The 15435-nt window shown below is 38.8% G+C and overlaps 1 protein-coding gene across 1 annotated transcript in view; it reads left to right on the top strand.

Moving 5' to 3' along the window:
- MACROD2 (mono-ADP ribosylhydrolase 2) overlaps nucleotides 1-15435 on the top strand; it is a 2162759-nt gene that overhangs the window by 2035564 nt on the left and 111760 nt on the right. The window contains exons 12-13 of the mRNA XM_053671340.1: nucleotides 4299-4361; nucleotides 8687-8755. Of these exons, the coding sequence (XP_053527315.1) occupies nucleotides 4299-4361; nucleotides 8687-8755 (132 nt within the window). The remainder of the gene's footprint in view (nucleotides 1-4298; nucleotides 4362-8686; nucleotides 8756-15435) is intronic.

Genomic DNA, 15435 nt, shown 5'->3' with positions numbered 1-15435 from the left:
ATGAGAATTAAATTAGACAACCTATGCAAAGCACTTAGACACTAAACAAAACATAACCCATATTCAATAAATGTTAGCCCCTTTAACTAGTATCCTGCTGCCCGTATGGCTGTATTAAATAAAATATAAACACTACAAATGGCAGTACTTACTCTTTGAGAGTATGCCTCCCTTACATAAGCTACACTTATTTTTCAAGTTTGTATGTTCCAGAGAATTTTTTAATATGCAAAGTGAAAGTGTAGCTGGGTGCAAAATACAAAATTAGAGACTCAATTTTTTACAAATAAAAGTATTGACTTAAAAAATATCTTTGAGCCCTCCTGAGCTAGAAAAAAATCAATATAGCATATGTATTCATCAGCTATTCCACAATGATACTGTATAACAAGCCAACCCAAAATTCACCGCCTTGCAACAAAAATATTTATTCTCATGATCACAGGTTTACATGCTGACTGTGGCTCAGCAAATATAAGTTGTCCTCTGCTAGGCAGTTCTGTTTCAAGATGTGAGTTGCCTGGACTTAGCTCCAAAGTGTTGCTTGGGTTCAAGTCTGATCCACATATCTCTCATCTTCTTTAAACCAGTGCTGACGGGCTTTCTTCTCAGGCAAATGTCAGGAACACAAGTCCCAAGTTCAATTATGTAGCATGTGTAAGCCCTCTGCTAACATCATGTCCACTAATATTTCATTAGCCAAATAAAGTCCCTTGGAACCAAGTCCAACGTCTGTGGAGCGGGAAATATTCTCTGCCTACAGTGGGAGATCAGAGATGTATAATCCATGACAGTGCTGAAGAATTGGGATCTATAATCCAATCTTCAAACCACTGTGTTTCAATCACCTATGCTTTATTCATGTCCAGAAAGCTTGAGACCTATAAAAGAAATGGTAATAGTACGCCAGCAGGCAGCAAGCATCAGGTTGTTTCCCTAGTAGCGGGAACGTATTTACTCTAGTTTACTTTCCATCCCCACGCGCAGTTCACAAAAGGAACCAAAAATATCAGGAAAGTAATTTGTGGCAATGACATTGAGATTTTGCCCTTGGAAAACTCTTCCATATAGTATTACACATGGACTGCATTCTTACCACCATCCAACCAATGGTACATTCCTTCCACTTCCATGAAGTTACATTGCAGCAGGAGTCTCTTATTCTTATTTCTATAAAAATTTCTGAAGAATCTTACATTTAGTATATGCTCAATATATATGGGTTGAAACACTGAGGAGCAAGTTACTAATACTGGAGAAACAAAAAAGACACCACTACTAGAATTCTCACAGATTACTGTGCTTTGGGGCATAGGAAAGTAAAGTATAATGTAACATGCCATGTGAGTGCTGTGGAAATGTATCATCTGAAATAAATACATGGCCTTTTGGTATATTAACTAAGAATTTAGCTTCTGTGTGACAATTTTAAGCTAATGAAATAGCATGCCACTTTCCTATATTTCTTCACATTTATTATAAGCCTTTTAAATTCCTTCTAAAAACCACACATTTAGATTTCTCCATTTACTCAACTTTTACTATTTATGTGCTTCCTGTGACAATAGCTAGACAGACAAGACTGATAAAAGGAAAGATTGCCCATATCAAATTCTTATGGGTAACTGTGCAATGGGTTTTTTTCCCTATGAGTAGAAGCCCACTGTTTCACTAAGAACTCACCCATTTGAGGTATTTAAAATGGATGGAAAGTTATATGCTGGCCAAACCGTCTTTTTAAAAGAGAGTGAAATGAATGCTAATCTAATTGCCCAAGAATGCATAAACTGGGTTTTGAAAGCAAGACTTCTACACTGGTTCCCCCTGCTGGATTTGCAGATGAATCTCTTCGGAAATTGATAACAGCAATATAGCTGAACCTTTTCATTTGAGGGCATGTTACTCAAATGGCAAATCCAGCATTCTTCTAGAATGCACATACTCCATGATAAACATGTCAGGTGTCTCTTGAGTTTTCTGTCCAAAGGCATAAATACTATAACTAGAACACTGTGAAGCCAAGACTCAAAGTGGAAAACAAAAGCATGCCAGTCAGGAAGCCGCTTTAGGGAATGGGATGGCACGTGTGGATAAAAATAAAAACCCAGTAATAGTAGACTAGGAAGACAGCCAGATTGGTTTTTACCATTGTGAAGCTGGACTTGGGGTCTGACCATGAAAATACTTTTCATGCATTTGGAATGGCTGGAACCAATTCCTCGCTTTCCTATTAATTGTTGTTTCGCTTTTCCTTCTTAACTTCCTGTCTTCACAAGAAAGCTTTTTACCCCACTCCACAGAGCTGTTGTAATCAGCCTAATTTTAAAGGTAGCATGTCACCGTATGCTTCAAGCCTATTGTGGAAGTCTGTGCGAAATCTATCTGTCTTTTGGGTGAGACAGAAAAGTGGCATATTTTTTCCTGCTTGATTGAGAGTCTGTTTGATTAGGGGAAGAGGGGAACACTGACCTGTGTTCATGACCCATGCTCCTTCACCGACTTGGCCTTGTTAAGGGAGCAAGAGAGGCAGTGATGGCTATTACATTACTAGAGTAAAAGCCAATGCCATCGCCCACTTGGAGAACTGGAAGAAAGAAAATGTCAGATGATCTGTCGTGCTTGTAAAAACACTAGTGGAAATGTTAGATTTAGGTAGCTACAGAGCTGCCCCAGGTTCTCATAGTAAAGTTTATGCGGTGTCCCCTTCGTTGTCCCAAGTGACAAATGGCACAGTGCAGGGCAGAGGGAATTCTGTCTATACTTAACATATTCAGTGAGAGCATTCTTTCTCCGCTGAGTGTCACTGTTTTTATCTGTGTATTTATTTTTGCCATTCTATTATAAACCTTTTCTTCCATCCAGGTTACTTGCTTCAGTAGGCTATTTTTCAGAGCTGCTCAAGGAAATGTTTCTTCTTTGCATCTCCGAGGCTCTTGTTTCAGCTCTACTAGTTGAGGTCCCTGGGGAAAAACCATCCTCTTGCCCCTGGATTAAGAGCTGGTGGTAGTAGCAGATGGTGGGTCAAAGCACTCAAGCAAAACAAGGTTAAGTGATCTGGCCTGATTGTGGGTCACGGATTTTAAAAGGGCTCAGCTGGGTGATTCTTCTGTTCCTTTTGGTTTTGGCTGAGGCCGTCATTCAGCTGCATTCAGCTGGCAGCTAGGCTGGTTTAGAGGATGTTGAGAAGGTTTCACCCACATGGCTGGCCCTTCCATGCTCTGCCACATGGCTCTTCTTCTCTATGTGCTTCTCTCCGCTTGGTAGGCTAGCTGGGTGTCCTTACAGCATGATGGTTAGTTTCCCAAAGGGAGGAAGTGGAAGCTGCTAGTCTTCTACGGCCTCAGCTTGGAGGGTCCAGAACATCACTTCCACATTTTATTGGTCTAAACAATTTACAAAACCAGTCCTGACCAAGAAAAACGAGGGAAAAATTCCACTTTCTAAGAGACGAAGGATCTGTGGCATTTTCAACCCATAGGAATATATGCTGGTAACTTCTGCTTCTGTGTTTTATATACTTTGACTATATGTTTTATATTTTGTTTCTGTGTCTTTATGTAAATTTATCATTAAATGTTGTTTTTCCTAAACAAAAAGAGGTTTGGAAAGCCTCCCAGTAACAAGTTATAAAATATGCCTTTATTTGCCTTTGAAAAGTTTGTTTTTCTACACATAAATTCACTGATCTATATTATACATTTTAATCCAAAAGAGAAACTTTTAGCCAGTTTGTGTGTATAGGCACCATTGGACCTGCCCAGTTACTTATTTTTCAAGGATTTATGTACTATATGTACTATACCATAAACTGGACCAGAATAATTTGTTCAAGACAAAATATTTTATAGCATAGATTTGTTAGGCTGAGATGTATAGGTTAAATAAAAATAGACATTTTTGCAACATAGATCAAACAAATATAAAGGTCATAGAAACTTAACCAAGTTTTTTACACAGTGCACATTGCTTGAGTCGAAGGACAAAAGATTGGATTTAAAATCTGTATTGCATTTTGGGAAATGTTGTGCAAGTAGAGAGATGTAACTAGGACTGCTGAGTGAATTTTGTTTACTGCAGTTCAACATTTCATCAAGCAAATCGTGTGCAAAGGGACAGGTATAAATGCACCTATTTATGTAGGTAATTTTTCTGTTTCATGCCTCTGATTCATCTCTCTGCCTTGCTTTATGGGGAGTCATGCTACATTGGTTATTAATTTCAGTGCTGCATATTAGCAATAAAGAGATATTTCATAAATTGACTTGATGTAATTTTTTCCCCTGTGGTTTCCTTGAAAGATGAGAATGGTCCAGAGGGAAAACAAAGTGCAGAAGAAATGGAAGGGCAGAGCCAAGAAGCAGGTGGGCTCAGATTTCTTTTGAGGAGTCTCCTAGGCCTCATCCACAGAGGTGAACAATGACTTTACTCAGTGTTATTTTCTGAAAATGCTTATATTTTTTACCAGGTTAACTTCACTGTTCATTCAGGTACCCCTCAGGAAGCAACTAACACTATTAACTCTGAGTTAGGGCTTCCTATCAGAAGAGTACGTTGTCATGTCTCATTCACCAATTCCATTTTTCTTGCATGTAATAACACTTTGTTTAGTGATGACCTAAGAGGGGGGAGCAGAGTTTGAAGTGCCAAATAAGAGGTTGGCTGACCTAGGGCAGGTTAAAATGAGCAGATGCAGTTTGGACAAAAAAACAAATGAAACAAAAATGCTTAAATGAAATGAGTAAGATGCTTCACCTACACAAAGAGTGAAGTATTCTTTACTATTTTGCATTAAATTTTGAAGACCCATATTTCTGGTTATTTCTCTGCATGTTGTAGCTCATCTCCTACAACATAGGAGATAGTGCAACACAGCCTGACTCCTCCACACGAAGAGCTGAAGTGAGATCCAAAGCCTTCTCGACATCTCCTCCATCCATTAAGGAGCAGATGTGTCAGTTGGAAATATTAAAATAAAATAGCACTTAAGACTCAAAAGAGATTGTCATCACCTTCAATTTATCATCTCTTTCTACCCATTTTTGTACTCAGGTGTGTTCTCTTTCCAAAATAATAGACACAAATATGCAGCTATCAACCTGACCACCCAAATAAAAAATATCCTTCTTCTCTTTACTTTGCAAATCATTCTCCTGATTGTAACGAGCCCCACGGTGGTGGCGTTGGTGGTGAGAGAGCATATCTGAAGTGGGGGCCCTTTCTAATGTGTGCCATGGGACGTTTTAGGCCATGTGCTGAACTACTGAAAATAAACCAGATAGTGGGATACGTTTTTCACTGAAAACTTCCTACATTAACCTTGGAACTTTTGCAAAAGAACTGGAAGCTTTTATTATTAACCTGGAAGATGGAATTGAAGAAGGCCAATCAGAGAAAGCACTGAAGCAAGGCAGCAAAGACCTTGTGCGGCCGCTGCAGGGTCAGCGGGCTCCCTGTGCTGAAATGTAGTTCTTGCAGTGAAATGAATTCTGATACAGCAAACTGTTGTTATTCACACCCCCACCCCAGCCTCCAACCCACACATCATTATGCTCCATGGAAGATGAGTCTTATATGAAAAGCTGTCACTGTTTTTACTGTGTGGGGCTGATCAATATTAGTCAACGAACTGCTGACAGCTCAGGTCACTCTCTGAATGTTGAGGTTTCACGGGTTTTTTCACCCAATATTCAGTCCCGAACTGTCTTTATCAATATAGATTTTTTTCTATCCCTGTTTATACATACAAGTACGCACACATGCACATGTATATACATGCACACACATTTGCCTGTGTTTTATTTATTCACCCTTTTCCCTTAGTCATTTGGAAAGAGGCAGTTTCTTTCTTTTTTTTGATTTGGGTCATCTTGGCTGTTAGCAGGCAAGTAAAATGTAATCTCCCCCTGGGTCATCCCCGCAGTATGGGAACCTCTCAGTGTGAGGAAGAGTCCCAAATGCACACCTGAGAGCCTCCTCTTGATCCTCCGAACAAGACCACTGCCTGACATGGAGTCCCTGGCAGGGTTTATCTATGATCCACCAGTGTCCTCATGCCTTGTTATGTCCACTTTGCTCATTTCATATCCTCCCTAATCCACAAGCAAAGAAGCTGAAGATATGGTTCTGGTTATTAAAGCCTTTTTGACCTGCTGTTATTCTTCTAAAATGACATACTCTGTTTTTTATTCAGCATAATTTCTAACTTTAATTTTGATTATATAATTCTGCAGGCCTCATTCACTTCAAGAAAAAAACAGTCTCACACTAGCATGGCCCATTGGTTTTTACTGCCATCATACTGAAATCAGAAATTGTAGAAAATATTCTCCAGTCATATAACAAATGGGTACCAAGGGTCACAGGCACGGTCTGGGCACAGGGATACAGCAGTAAGCTATAAAGACAATATCGCTGCTTCCTTGAAGCTTGTAGTCTGGTGGGGAGAGTCCAAAAATAAACAATAAACAACAAAAAAGTAGAAAATGGTGACAAATGCTTTGCAGAGAAATGAAGTGATATAGCAGTAATACTATGAAGGCCACTTTCCACTGGCTAGACTGGGGAAGGCTCCCTTAGGAAGCAACAGTTAAAATGAGATCTAAGGGATGAGATGATGAAAGTGCATCCACATGGAGGAAACAGAATGCAAATGCCTTAGGCCAGTTTGGGTTTGGCACGTTGGTGAGAGAAGGCGGAATGGCTGGAGCACTGTGAATTGGAGGACCATGGTGTGGTGTCTGGGAAAGGGTCATAGTAAGCACATTACTTCTGACTGTATAAGATTCACTTTATTAGAACTACAAAGAGAAGCTGGTGGGAGTTTTTAAGTGGTGAAGAGACAAAGGTATGTTTTCATAAACTTGTTTTGCCTATGAGTTAAGATTGTCAAAAGAGCCAAAGTGAGGACTTTTGGAAGGCGACAGGAGGAATGCAGTGATGGTGGTTTCTGGAAATGGTGACAGAAATGAGCTGAACTGCGTTACATTCCAGAGACAGAGGCAACAGGATACGCTGATGGGTGGAGGTGGGGAAGGGAGCAGAGGAATCAGTCCCAAGTTTTTAGTGTTAGTAACTACGGTGATGATGGTGCCACTTACCGGAGGATACATGGAGAACTGGCCGCAGGGCACAGTGTTTGCTGAGAAAGTTAACAGCTCAGTCTTGGCCATGGTAAATCTGAAAAGACTCTTAGCCTATGGGATGTCAAAAAGCCAATTAGATATATGAGTCTGGATTTCTAGGGAGAGGTGTAGACCAGGGATACAAGTTTGAGATTCACCGGCATATAAATTATATGAGACTGAATAAGATTCAGCAGAGAGAACACGTCACTAGAGAAAACAGTGAGACCTGGGACACCATCACATCTACATATGTGGTAATGGGGAGAAGGAACAGCCACAGCAAGAAAGTGTTTCAGAAGGAACCAGGCTAAAGAAATGCTCCTGAGAAGTCAAGTAAGATAAGAAAAGAGAAATGACCAGTGGACTTGGCAAAGGGAGGTCACTGGCACCGTTGATAAGAGAATTTGTGGAAGAGTTGAAGCCAATGAGAGTGGGGTATGGAGAGACTGTGAAGTGAGGCAGTACGGAAGGATAACACACGCTGCTCTTTTAGGGGGGTTGCTGTGAAGGGAAGTAAAGAAATGGGAAGATGTGACATCAAGGTTAATAGTTTGTTCTATGTGTTTTTAATAGAAGATTGTCACTTAAAAAAGAAAGTGATTCATCCTCTTCAGTTATGCCTCTACTAAAATTTTTATTCTCTGTTCCAATAGAGACATGGCCTAAAAGTAATAGTCATATACATTATGAACAAAAGATAAGTTAGAAAGTGTGTGATTTGCTTTTAATTGTTAGTTGCTGTGCATGTATGTATGAATCTTTAGCTCCATGACCATGCTACTGCATATATATATATATGTATATACATAAATATATGCATTTCTTTTCCAGTTGTCAAGAATTAACCATTTCAGATGCTTTTGATAATCCTTCATGTCTTAAATTCACCATGTTAATGTTAGTAAGTTAATTATCCATCATCCTAGAGGCCTAGAAGTTTCAGACACTAGTGGAATCAATCACTGGGGTGCCAATGATACTGAGAAGACAGATCAGCTCTGAAGAGGTTAATTCCTTCTGTAAGGGGACAGGGGCCTCCAGGTTTCTTATTCCCCACTTGTGCTTGGGTGACGTGAAATCTCCAAGGGCTCCCGGTGCTTTCCTACATGCGATGCCCTCTCTGGGCCTCCGAGCCAAGGACCATCAGCCGTGCACCCTGCGGTTTGAGGCCAGCTTAAAGGAGCAGATGTGTTGTGCCAAGAAAAGCACTTTGTGGAAACTTTCAAGAACATACTTTCTTCCATGATCTGTTACTAAGAAAAATAATGTACTGTTCTACTAAAGGTGGAGAAGAAGCAAAACGCCATAGTAGAACAGTACCAACAAATAGCATTTTTCACACACAAACAATAGTTTTTAGTTCACTGGGTTCTCTTAACTGAAGGTTTCTGTCTCATTGATTCTAAAAGGGACTCGTAAACCGCCCATCCCTTCAGACACCTTTGGGAGCGTTTAGGTGTGCAGCAGGCTCCTGCTTCCTGTGGTGCCCGGGGAGGGAGCAGAGCAGGCCTCGAGGCTTGACAGTGTTACCTCTGAGACAGTCTCTCTTTTTTGCTTTATAGATGGTGTCAATGCTGCTACTGTGCACAGCCCTGCTTCAGAAGAGGCAGCTGAAGTCTGTAAAGATGAAGGTACGAGGCTACTTACTACACCTAAAAATCATAAACTCTTAGGAGACCATTTGGGTTTCCTTTATATGGAAAAAGGAAGCAGAGAGCAGAGTCTGTCCAATCCTCATTAAGCATTTCCATTTCCCACACAATCAAAGATCTCACCCACTCGGTTTTATTTCATATCTGCCTTTTTCAGAATGTATCTGTACATTTACATTTGTTTTTCTGAAAAGTGACTTTGTGAAACAAGAGAATGATTGGAGAAATTATGTTTCAAGATATTTAAACAGAATTAGGCATTTCTGCTGTTTATAGCTACTCATCAGGAATAAGTTCAAAAGAGTTGGTATCTGGGAAACACCTACTAGGGCTTCACTATCCAGACATAAGAAAGAAGAAATCTTTGACAGGCCTCCTTAGAAAAAAACCTTTGGCAAGAGCATGAATCCTCATTCCATGGACAATTACTATGAGGAAATGCTGCTGATTCAAGTATCTCCAGAGGAAGCAAAAACTAAATTTGATTTAGATTCTAGAAGACAATATGAGGGAAAAATAGTGAGGACTGAGGACATTCATGTGTGGATGATAGAGGTATATATATATATATATATATATATACACATATATACACACACACACACATATATATACATATATACATATATATATACCTCTTTTTCTCTGGATTCCATATATAATATATAAGTGACTGAAAAAATAAAATTAACTATGCCCACAGAAGAAAGATAATAATATTTATTTTTAAGTATCTATTTTTCAATTTTATTTTTTTAATATTTTATTTATTTATTTATCTTTAGAGGGGAAGGAGAGAGGGAGAGAAACATCAATGTATGATTGCCTCTAGTGCACCCCCTGCTGGGAACTGGCCTGCAGGGAACCTGGCCTGAAATCCAGGCATGTGCCCTGACTGGGAATCAAATCGCGATCCTCTGGTTTGCTGGTCCGTGCTCAATCCACTGAGCTACACCAGCCAGGCCTCAATTTTATTTTTAATTACAGTTTACATTCAATTATTTTGTATTCAGGTATACAGCATAGTGGTTAGACAACCATATACTTTAAAAAATACTATTCCCAGTCAGGACGCATGCCTGGGTTGCAGGCCAGCTGGGGACGCATGAGAGGCAACCATACATTGATACTTCCCTCTCTCCCTCCTTCCCTTCCCCTCTAAAGATAAATAAATAAAATTTATTTTAAAAAATGTTCCCCTTGAATGGGATGATATAATAGTTACCACAGTCTTACTGACTGTGTTCTCTATGCTGCACCTCACACCCCATTACTATTTTGTAACTACCAATTCATAGCTCTTAATTCCTTCACCTTAGGTAATATTATTTTATATCTGTCACTGATAACTACTAAAAAATGCTTCTGCTATATTTATACAAATGGACATCTGGTAAATCACGTGATCTACTTGGAACTTTTGGATACATTTGCTAAATGTATTTCTTCAGTTTGGAGTGATATGAAAATAAACCCATAGTAGATAACTGATACTAGTTACTCCTTGAATTAGTGTTTACAAAACCAAAATTATAATGCTCAGCTATTTACATCATTCATTTCATTTCATGTTTCCTGGTAAATGGGTTTTTCTAAATCAAGGGTCCTGTGCAGTGAGGGAGTCTGAGATTTGTGAAGGCTGCCTGTAGCTGGCATCGTCTGCATTGTTATTTCCAGGGGGCCCTTGTCTTGTTCACTGTGACTTTTTAAATGATTCCCTTCCCACCTCCCTTCATCTGCTCAGATTTGTGTTCTGACATTCCTGCTTTTATCTGATATATCTATCCCTGGTGGTTTGATACATTTAAAGCTGCAGATAATGTCAGATATCCACACCCATTCTGATAAGAAACTCAAGGTCATCCTACAAACAAACCTGACCAGAAAAGACAGAAAGTGGTGTTCCTTCTAAGTAAATAATTTTGGACATTTCAATTATTTAGGTGTGATAGAATTTTTTCTGATGTCATGAAGTTGAGTGGTGGAGTTTAGGAAACAAGAAAGATCATCTAATTTAAATGTTTCAAGCTGAGATTTCTCCTGTTGAGTTGTTTGGTTTGGAGATATCACACCTTTATAAAAACGCATTATTTGTGGTGTTTCTTGATGCTTTTATGATCTCACACCATTAATTGCTCATGCCAGGATCAATTTCTCAGAATACTTTCAGAATTTTTTTTTCTACAGGAAACTTGTAATGGTGGTAGTTCCAAAGAGTTCTGCCACCTATTATATAAATGCAGCTCCCCAGTAATGAGTAAATGTGAAGTTTCAAGGATTTTACACAACTAAATCGCTAATATCCATTTACATCTTGATCTAGGGAAAAGAAAGTGTTTTAAAATCCCCACTAGCATGTAAGTCACTGTAAATAGAACATATAGGATATGCTCTTTGCTTTGTCCTTCCAAAATGCATGTACCACTGATTTTAATTGACTATCAGTCCAAAGCTTAGACCAAGTGTTTAATGCTTATAGGACTGCTGTCCTGACTGATAGATACTTTGCTTAGAATGAAAAAGGAATGAATTTGCCATTGAAATTCCCCAAGATTGAGGTCAAATTGAGGTTAAAAGGCAGGCATATAGGTTGGTGACTTATTTCAAATATTCACCATTATTAGTTTCTTGCAGAAATATAAGTCCTTGGTGACAACCGAGCTATTTAGGAGCTCTGCAGTAATAAGATTGCTTATAAAAATGTATATCACATCCTTTGATTTAAATGGCAGAACTTGTTTGCTGACCAAAGGTCCTGATGGAGCCCTTGCTCTCGTGCTTTTGTTTCCAGGCTTTGATCCTGACCCAGCATCTTCTTGGGTTTGGAGCAACCAATCTAAGGAACTGCCTTTTCCTCTCTGTCTTTCAAATATAATTCCCATAGATTTTGAGATTCATCAGTTATTTCCAGCTTTGCTTGTTGGTTGTCTGGCTTTACATTTGTTATAACTTTGGTTCCTGTGGGAAACTGGTGCCTCTAGGGTGCAAGGGCTGAAAATAAGCAAATCAAACAAGAGCTGGCCAATGTGGCTTGGTTTGGGAGATAAGATTTTTTTAACATTAAAAAAGTATGTAAACATTGAATAACTTCAAGAGGAAATATCTTCTGGGGTGTCTTCTATGGCAGTGAATTTGTTCCAGTGTTCTAAACAAGTTTCTCACTGGGTACCCAGAATGTATGCTTATTGCCCATGTACCTCACGTAAGTGCATACAGTTGAAGCTGCTGACAGAGGAAGTACCACTGAGTGGTTTATGTCTCAGGAGCTAGATTGTGAGCTATGGACTGAAGACACCTGTTTCCAATAGTTAGTACAGCCCTCAGATGGGCAGGAGCAGAGTTTGAGAGAATGAGATGTGAGGAGGAGGAATGTGGATGCAATTCCTCAATCACACAGGGTACCTGCCCTGGGTACAGCAGCCAGGACTGGATTGAAATGAACTCCAAGGTAAAGCTGGCTTGAGAAATTAAGAGAAGTTCTAAGGTTGTTTGTAAAAATACAGTATATAGCCCTAGTTGGTAAAAATTCAGTGCATTGAGCACAGGCCTGTGAATAACAGGGCTGCCAGTTTGATTCCCAGTCAGGGCACATGCCTGAGTTGTGGGCCAGGCCCCCGGTCAGGGGCCTGGAAGAGACAACCACACATTGATGTTTCTACCCCTCTCTTTCTCCTTCCCTTTCCCAGCTCTCTAAAAATAAATAAATAAAATATTTTAAAAAATACAGTACTCATCTGTTGAGAGATTTCTTTCTCTAGTGGTAAAAATATTGATTTAATGGCTGTTTGCACTTTAAATCCTTAAAAACAAATCCAGAAGTTCAAACCTTAAGGCTATTTAAGTTACCAAGTACACAGGCAATCAGATAAAAAGGAGTATAAGCACAGGAATAAAATTTATATTAGGAATATCAAGTACTCTGGTTGAAACTGCTATAAAGTTATTGTTATTATGACTATTATTATTATTATTGTGTGAAGTATAGCCAATCTCCTTAATTCAAGGAGAACACTTTGTTCTAGCTGCATCAGCACTCAGAATAGTTCATCCCCACACATAGGCAAGGCCAAGGCACTTTGGGGGTGCAAACTGCTGTTTAAACATCTCCATTCTCCTGTCTTAGTATTTAATTACCCAATTTTAATCTGAAGGTCAACTAGAACAAATCATATGCTCATTAATATTAAAGGCTAAATCAATTAATAATCAGGTGCATACACAACGAGCTGCTATTCCTTTGGAGCTTTGTATAAGTCATGCCATTGCTGTTTATGAAGTGGAATGTTACCCTGCAAAGGATTTCTTAACCTTTGATCTAAGTTTACGACCTCTTGGAGGTCAGATTGTCTATAGAACAGGGAGAGAAACACAGTAGGAATCAGCCTTGACAAAGACAGCAAAGGGAACGAAAGAGGTTACGTATGAGGAGGCAGATCTGAGAGGGTATGAGAGATGAACGTAAATGTTCCCAATCACATATCGCTGCAAGCCTTGGCCAGTGGGGTGGGCTCCAGATGACTCTAAACCTTGTCTCTGTCCCTTGTCTAAACCTTTGGGGAGAAACAAAACATCATGCTGCCCATGGAATTCCCCTCAGGCTTCTCCAAGCTGATTTTTCTTCCTCTTGCTGGTGTCCCCTATCCCTCTGCTACTTGTCCTCCCCACTACCAGCAAAAGTGAGGCAGAGCTGCCCCCCATCTGAGAGCTGCTCTGAAAGGGTGTCTGGATTCCTTGCCATACCTGGGTCCTCACGTCTGAATGAGTCAAAAGTGTGGAATGAAAGCGGCTGCCCTCTGGCAGTTCAGTGAAAGGGAAAGAACCAAGATATACAGAGTGTCTCCTATACTTGATGCTTTACATTTAAAGGTACCATGTATTTTTCATTTTATAAAAGGGTAACCTGAGACTCAGGAAGGAGAGAGAGAAAGGTGTGTGTGTAGAGGGTGGAGAGAGAACTACTTCATTAAGGTTGACTCCTTAGCTGATACGTACATGTGCTTACACAATCCTTATTAACAGTAGTATTTTATTTCATTTTAATATAACAATTATTTTTTGTTTATACTACAAATTTATTATAAAAGAGTTTAAAGACAGAAAAATACACGTAAAATATAGGTAAAAATAAAAGGTAAAATCATATAATCATTTTTCCTTTAAGGATCAGATTGTTTAAGAAAAAAGTCTTTATTCTGTTTTGCCAGTTAACAATATACCATCAATGTTTTCCCAAATCTTCAAATATTCTTCAAAGGCATGACTTTTATTAAAGTCATAATATTTCATTATATGGCTGGTACACAATTTACATAACCAGTGTCCCACTGTTAAACTATTTAGTTATTTACAATTTTCTGTTATAAGTAATAAGAAAATATAGTACATGCACTTTATATAAATCTTTGTGTGTATCTATGGTCAGTTCCACAAAATAAATTCTTTTTTTTTGTTGTTGATTTACCAGGGAAAAGATTAAGACATAGTTATTGCTTACATTTATTTTCTTATTTTAAAAGTAATAGGTGTTGCCCTGGCCAGGTGCCTCAGTTGGTTGAAGCATTGTACTGCCCAGCAAAAGGCTGTGAATTCAATTCCCTGTCAGAACATACACGTAGGTTGTGGGTTTGATCCCCAGTTGGGTCATGTATAGGAAGCGACTTATCAATATTTCCCTCTTACATTTATGCCTCTCTCTTTCTTTCTCCCTTCTCTCTCTCTCTCTCTCCCAAATCAATAAAAATGTGTCCTCAGGTACAAATTTAAAAAATTGTTTTAGAGTAATTTATTTGTTTTTAGAGTAAGCATTTATTATATAAAAATAGGCAAAAGAAATTTAAAAATTCCCTCTATTAACTCCAATCCACAGCACTAAATGCTGGTATATGAACTCCCTGTCTTTTTCTGGGCTGCCGCATACAGAGATGGAGCTTTTTAGGGTATGCTGCAATGCAGATCATTTTGAAACTGTCTTATAAATACAACAATAGATTATGAATTTTTTCATGTTTTTTCACAATCTAATATCACTTAATTGTATACATCAAGAAGTGACTCAATAATTTACATACCCAGTCTCCATTTTGAGTCCTTTTTTTAGTTTCAGTTTCAAATGTTATGCTGCCCAGAAATATGCTTTTAAGTTTGTAAATGCTTATGATTGTTTCTGTAAGAAAATTCTAATAGAAATGCATACAAATCTTTGTTTTTCTGCAATGAATAAAGGTTATTCCTTTTTTATTTCTTCAATAACATATGTTCATTGTAGAAAACTGAAATGACGACAGAGAGTGAGAGGAACATAGCAAGCAACGTGCACACATGGTGCCCTGAGTAACCCCTCGTGTGTCGAGGACCATCCTGTCATGAATCGCTTCCTGAATAGATGAGCACAAACAAAATTTCATATAAACTAGTAATATAATGTGCGATGAAGAATCTAGCCTTTAATTTCAAGTTCTGAAGTCCATGTTCGGCCTCTACCCTGACCTCTGTGACCTTTGGAGAAACTACTTACACTCTCTGCACCTCAGGTTCCTCATGTGTGAAACAGGAATGATAATAACACTTCCATCAAAGGACAGTAAATCAATTTAAGCATTTCAAGACAGAGGGAAGCTCATAATTTTTAGCCAGTGTTATATATAAATGTTTATTTTATA

The sequence above is a fragment of the Artibeus jamaicensis genome, unplaced genomic scaffold (assembly GCF_021234435.1).
Source record: "Artibeus jamaicensis isolate MK-2021 breed Jamaican fruit bat unplaced genomic scaffold, CSHL_Jam_final contig_685, whole genome shotgun sequence".
Taxonomy (NCBI): Eukaryota; Metazoa; Chordata; class Mammalia; order Chiroptera; family Phyllostomidae; genus Artibeus; species Artibeus jamaicensis.
Note: the sequence above shows the minus strand (reverse complement) of the source record. Positions and strands in the feature narration are given on the sequence as shown.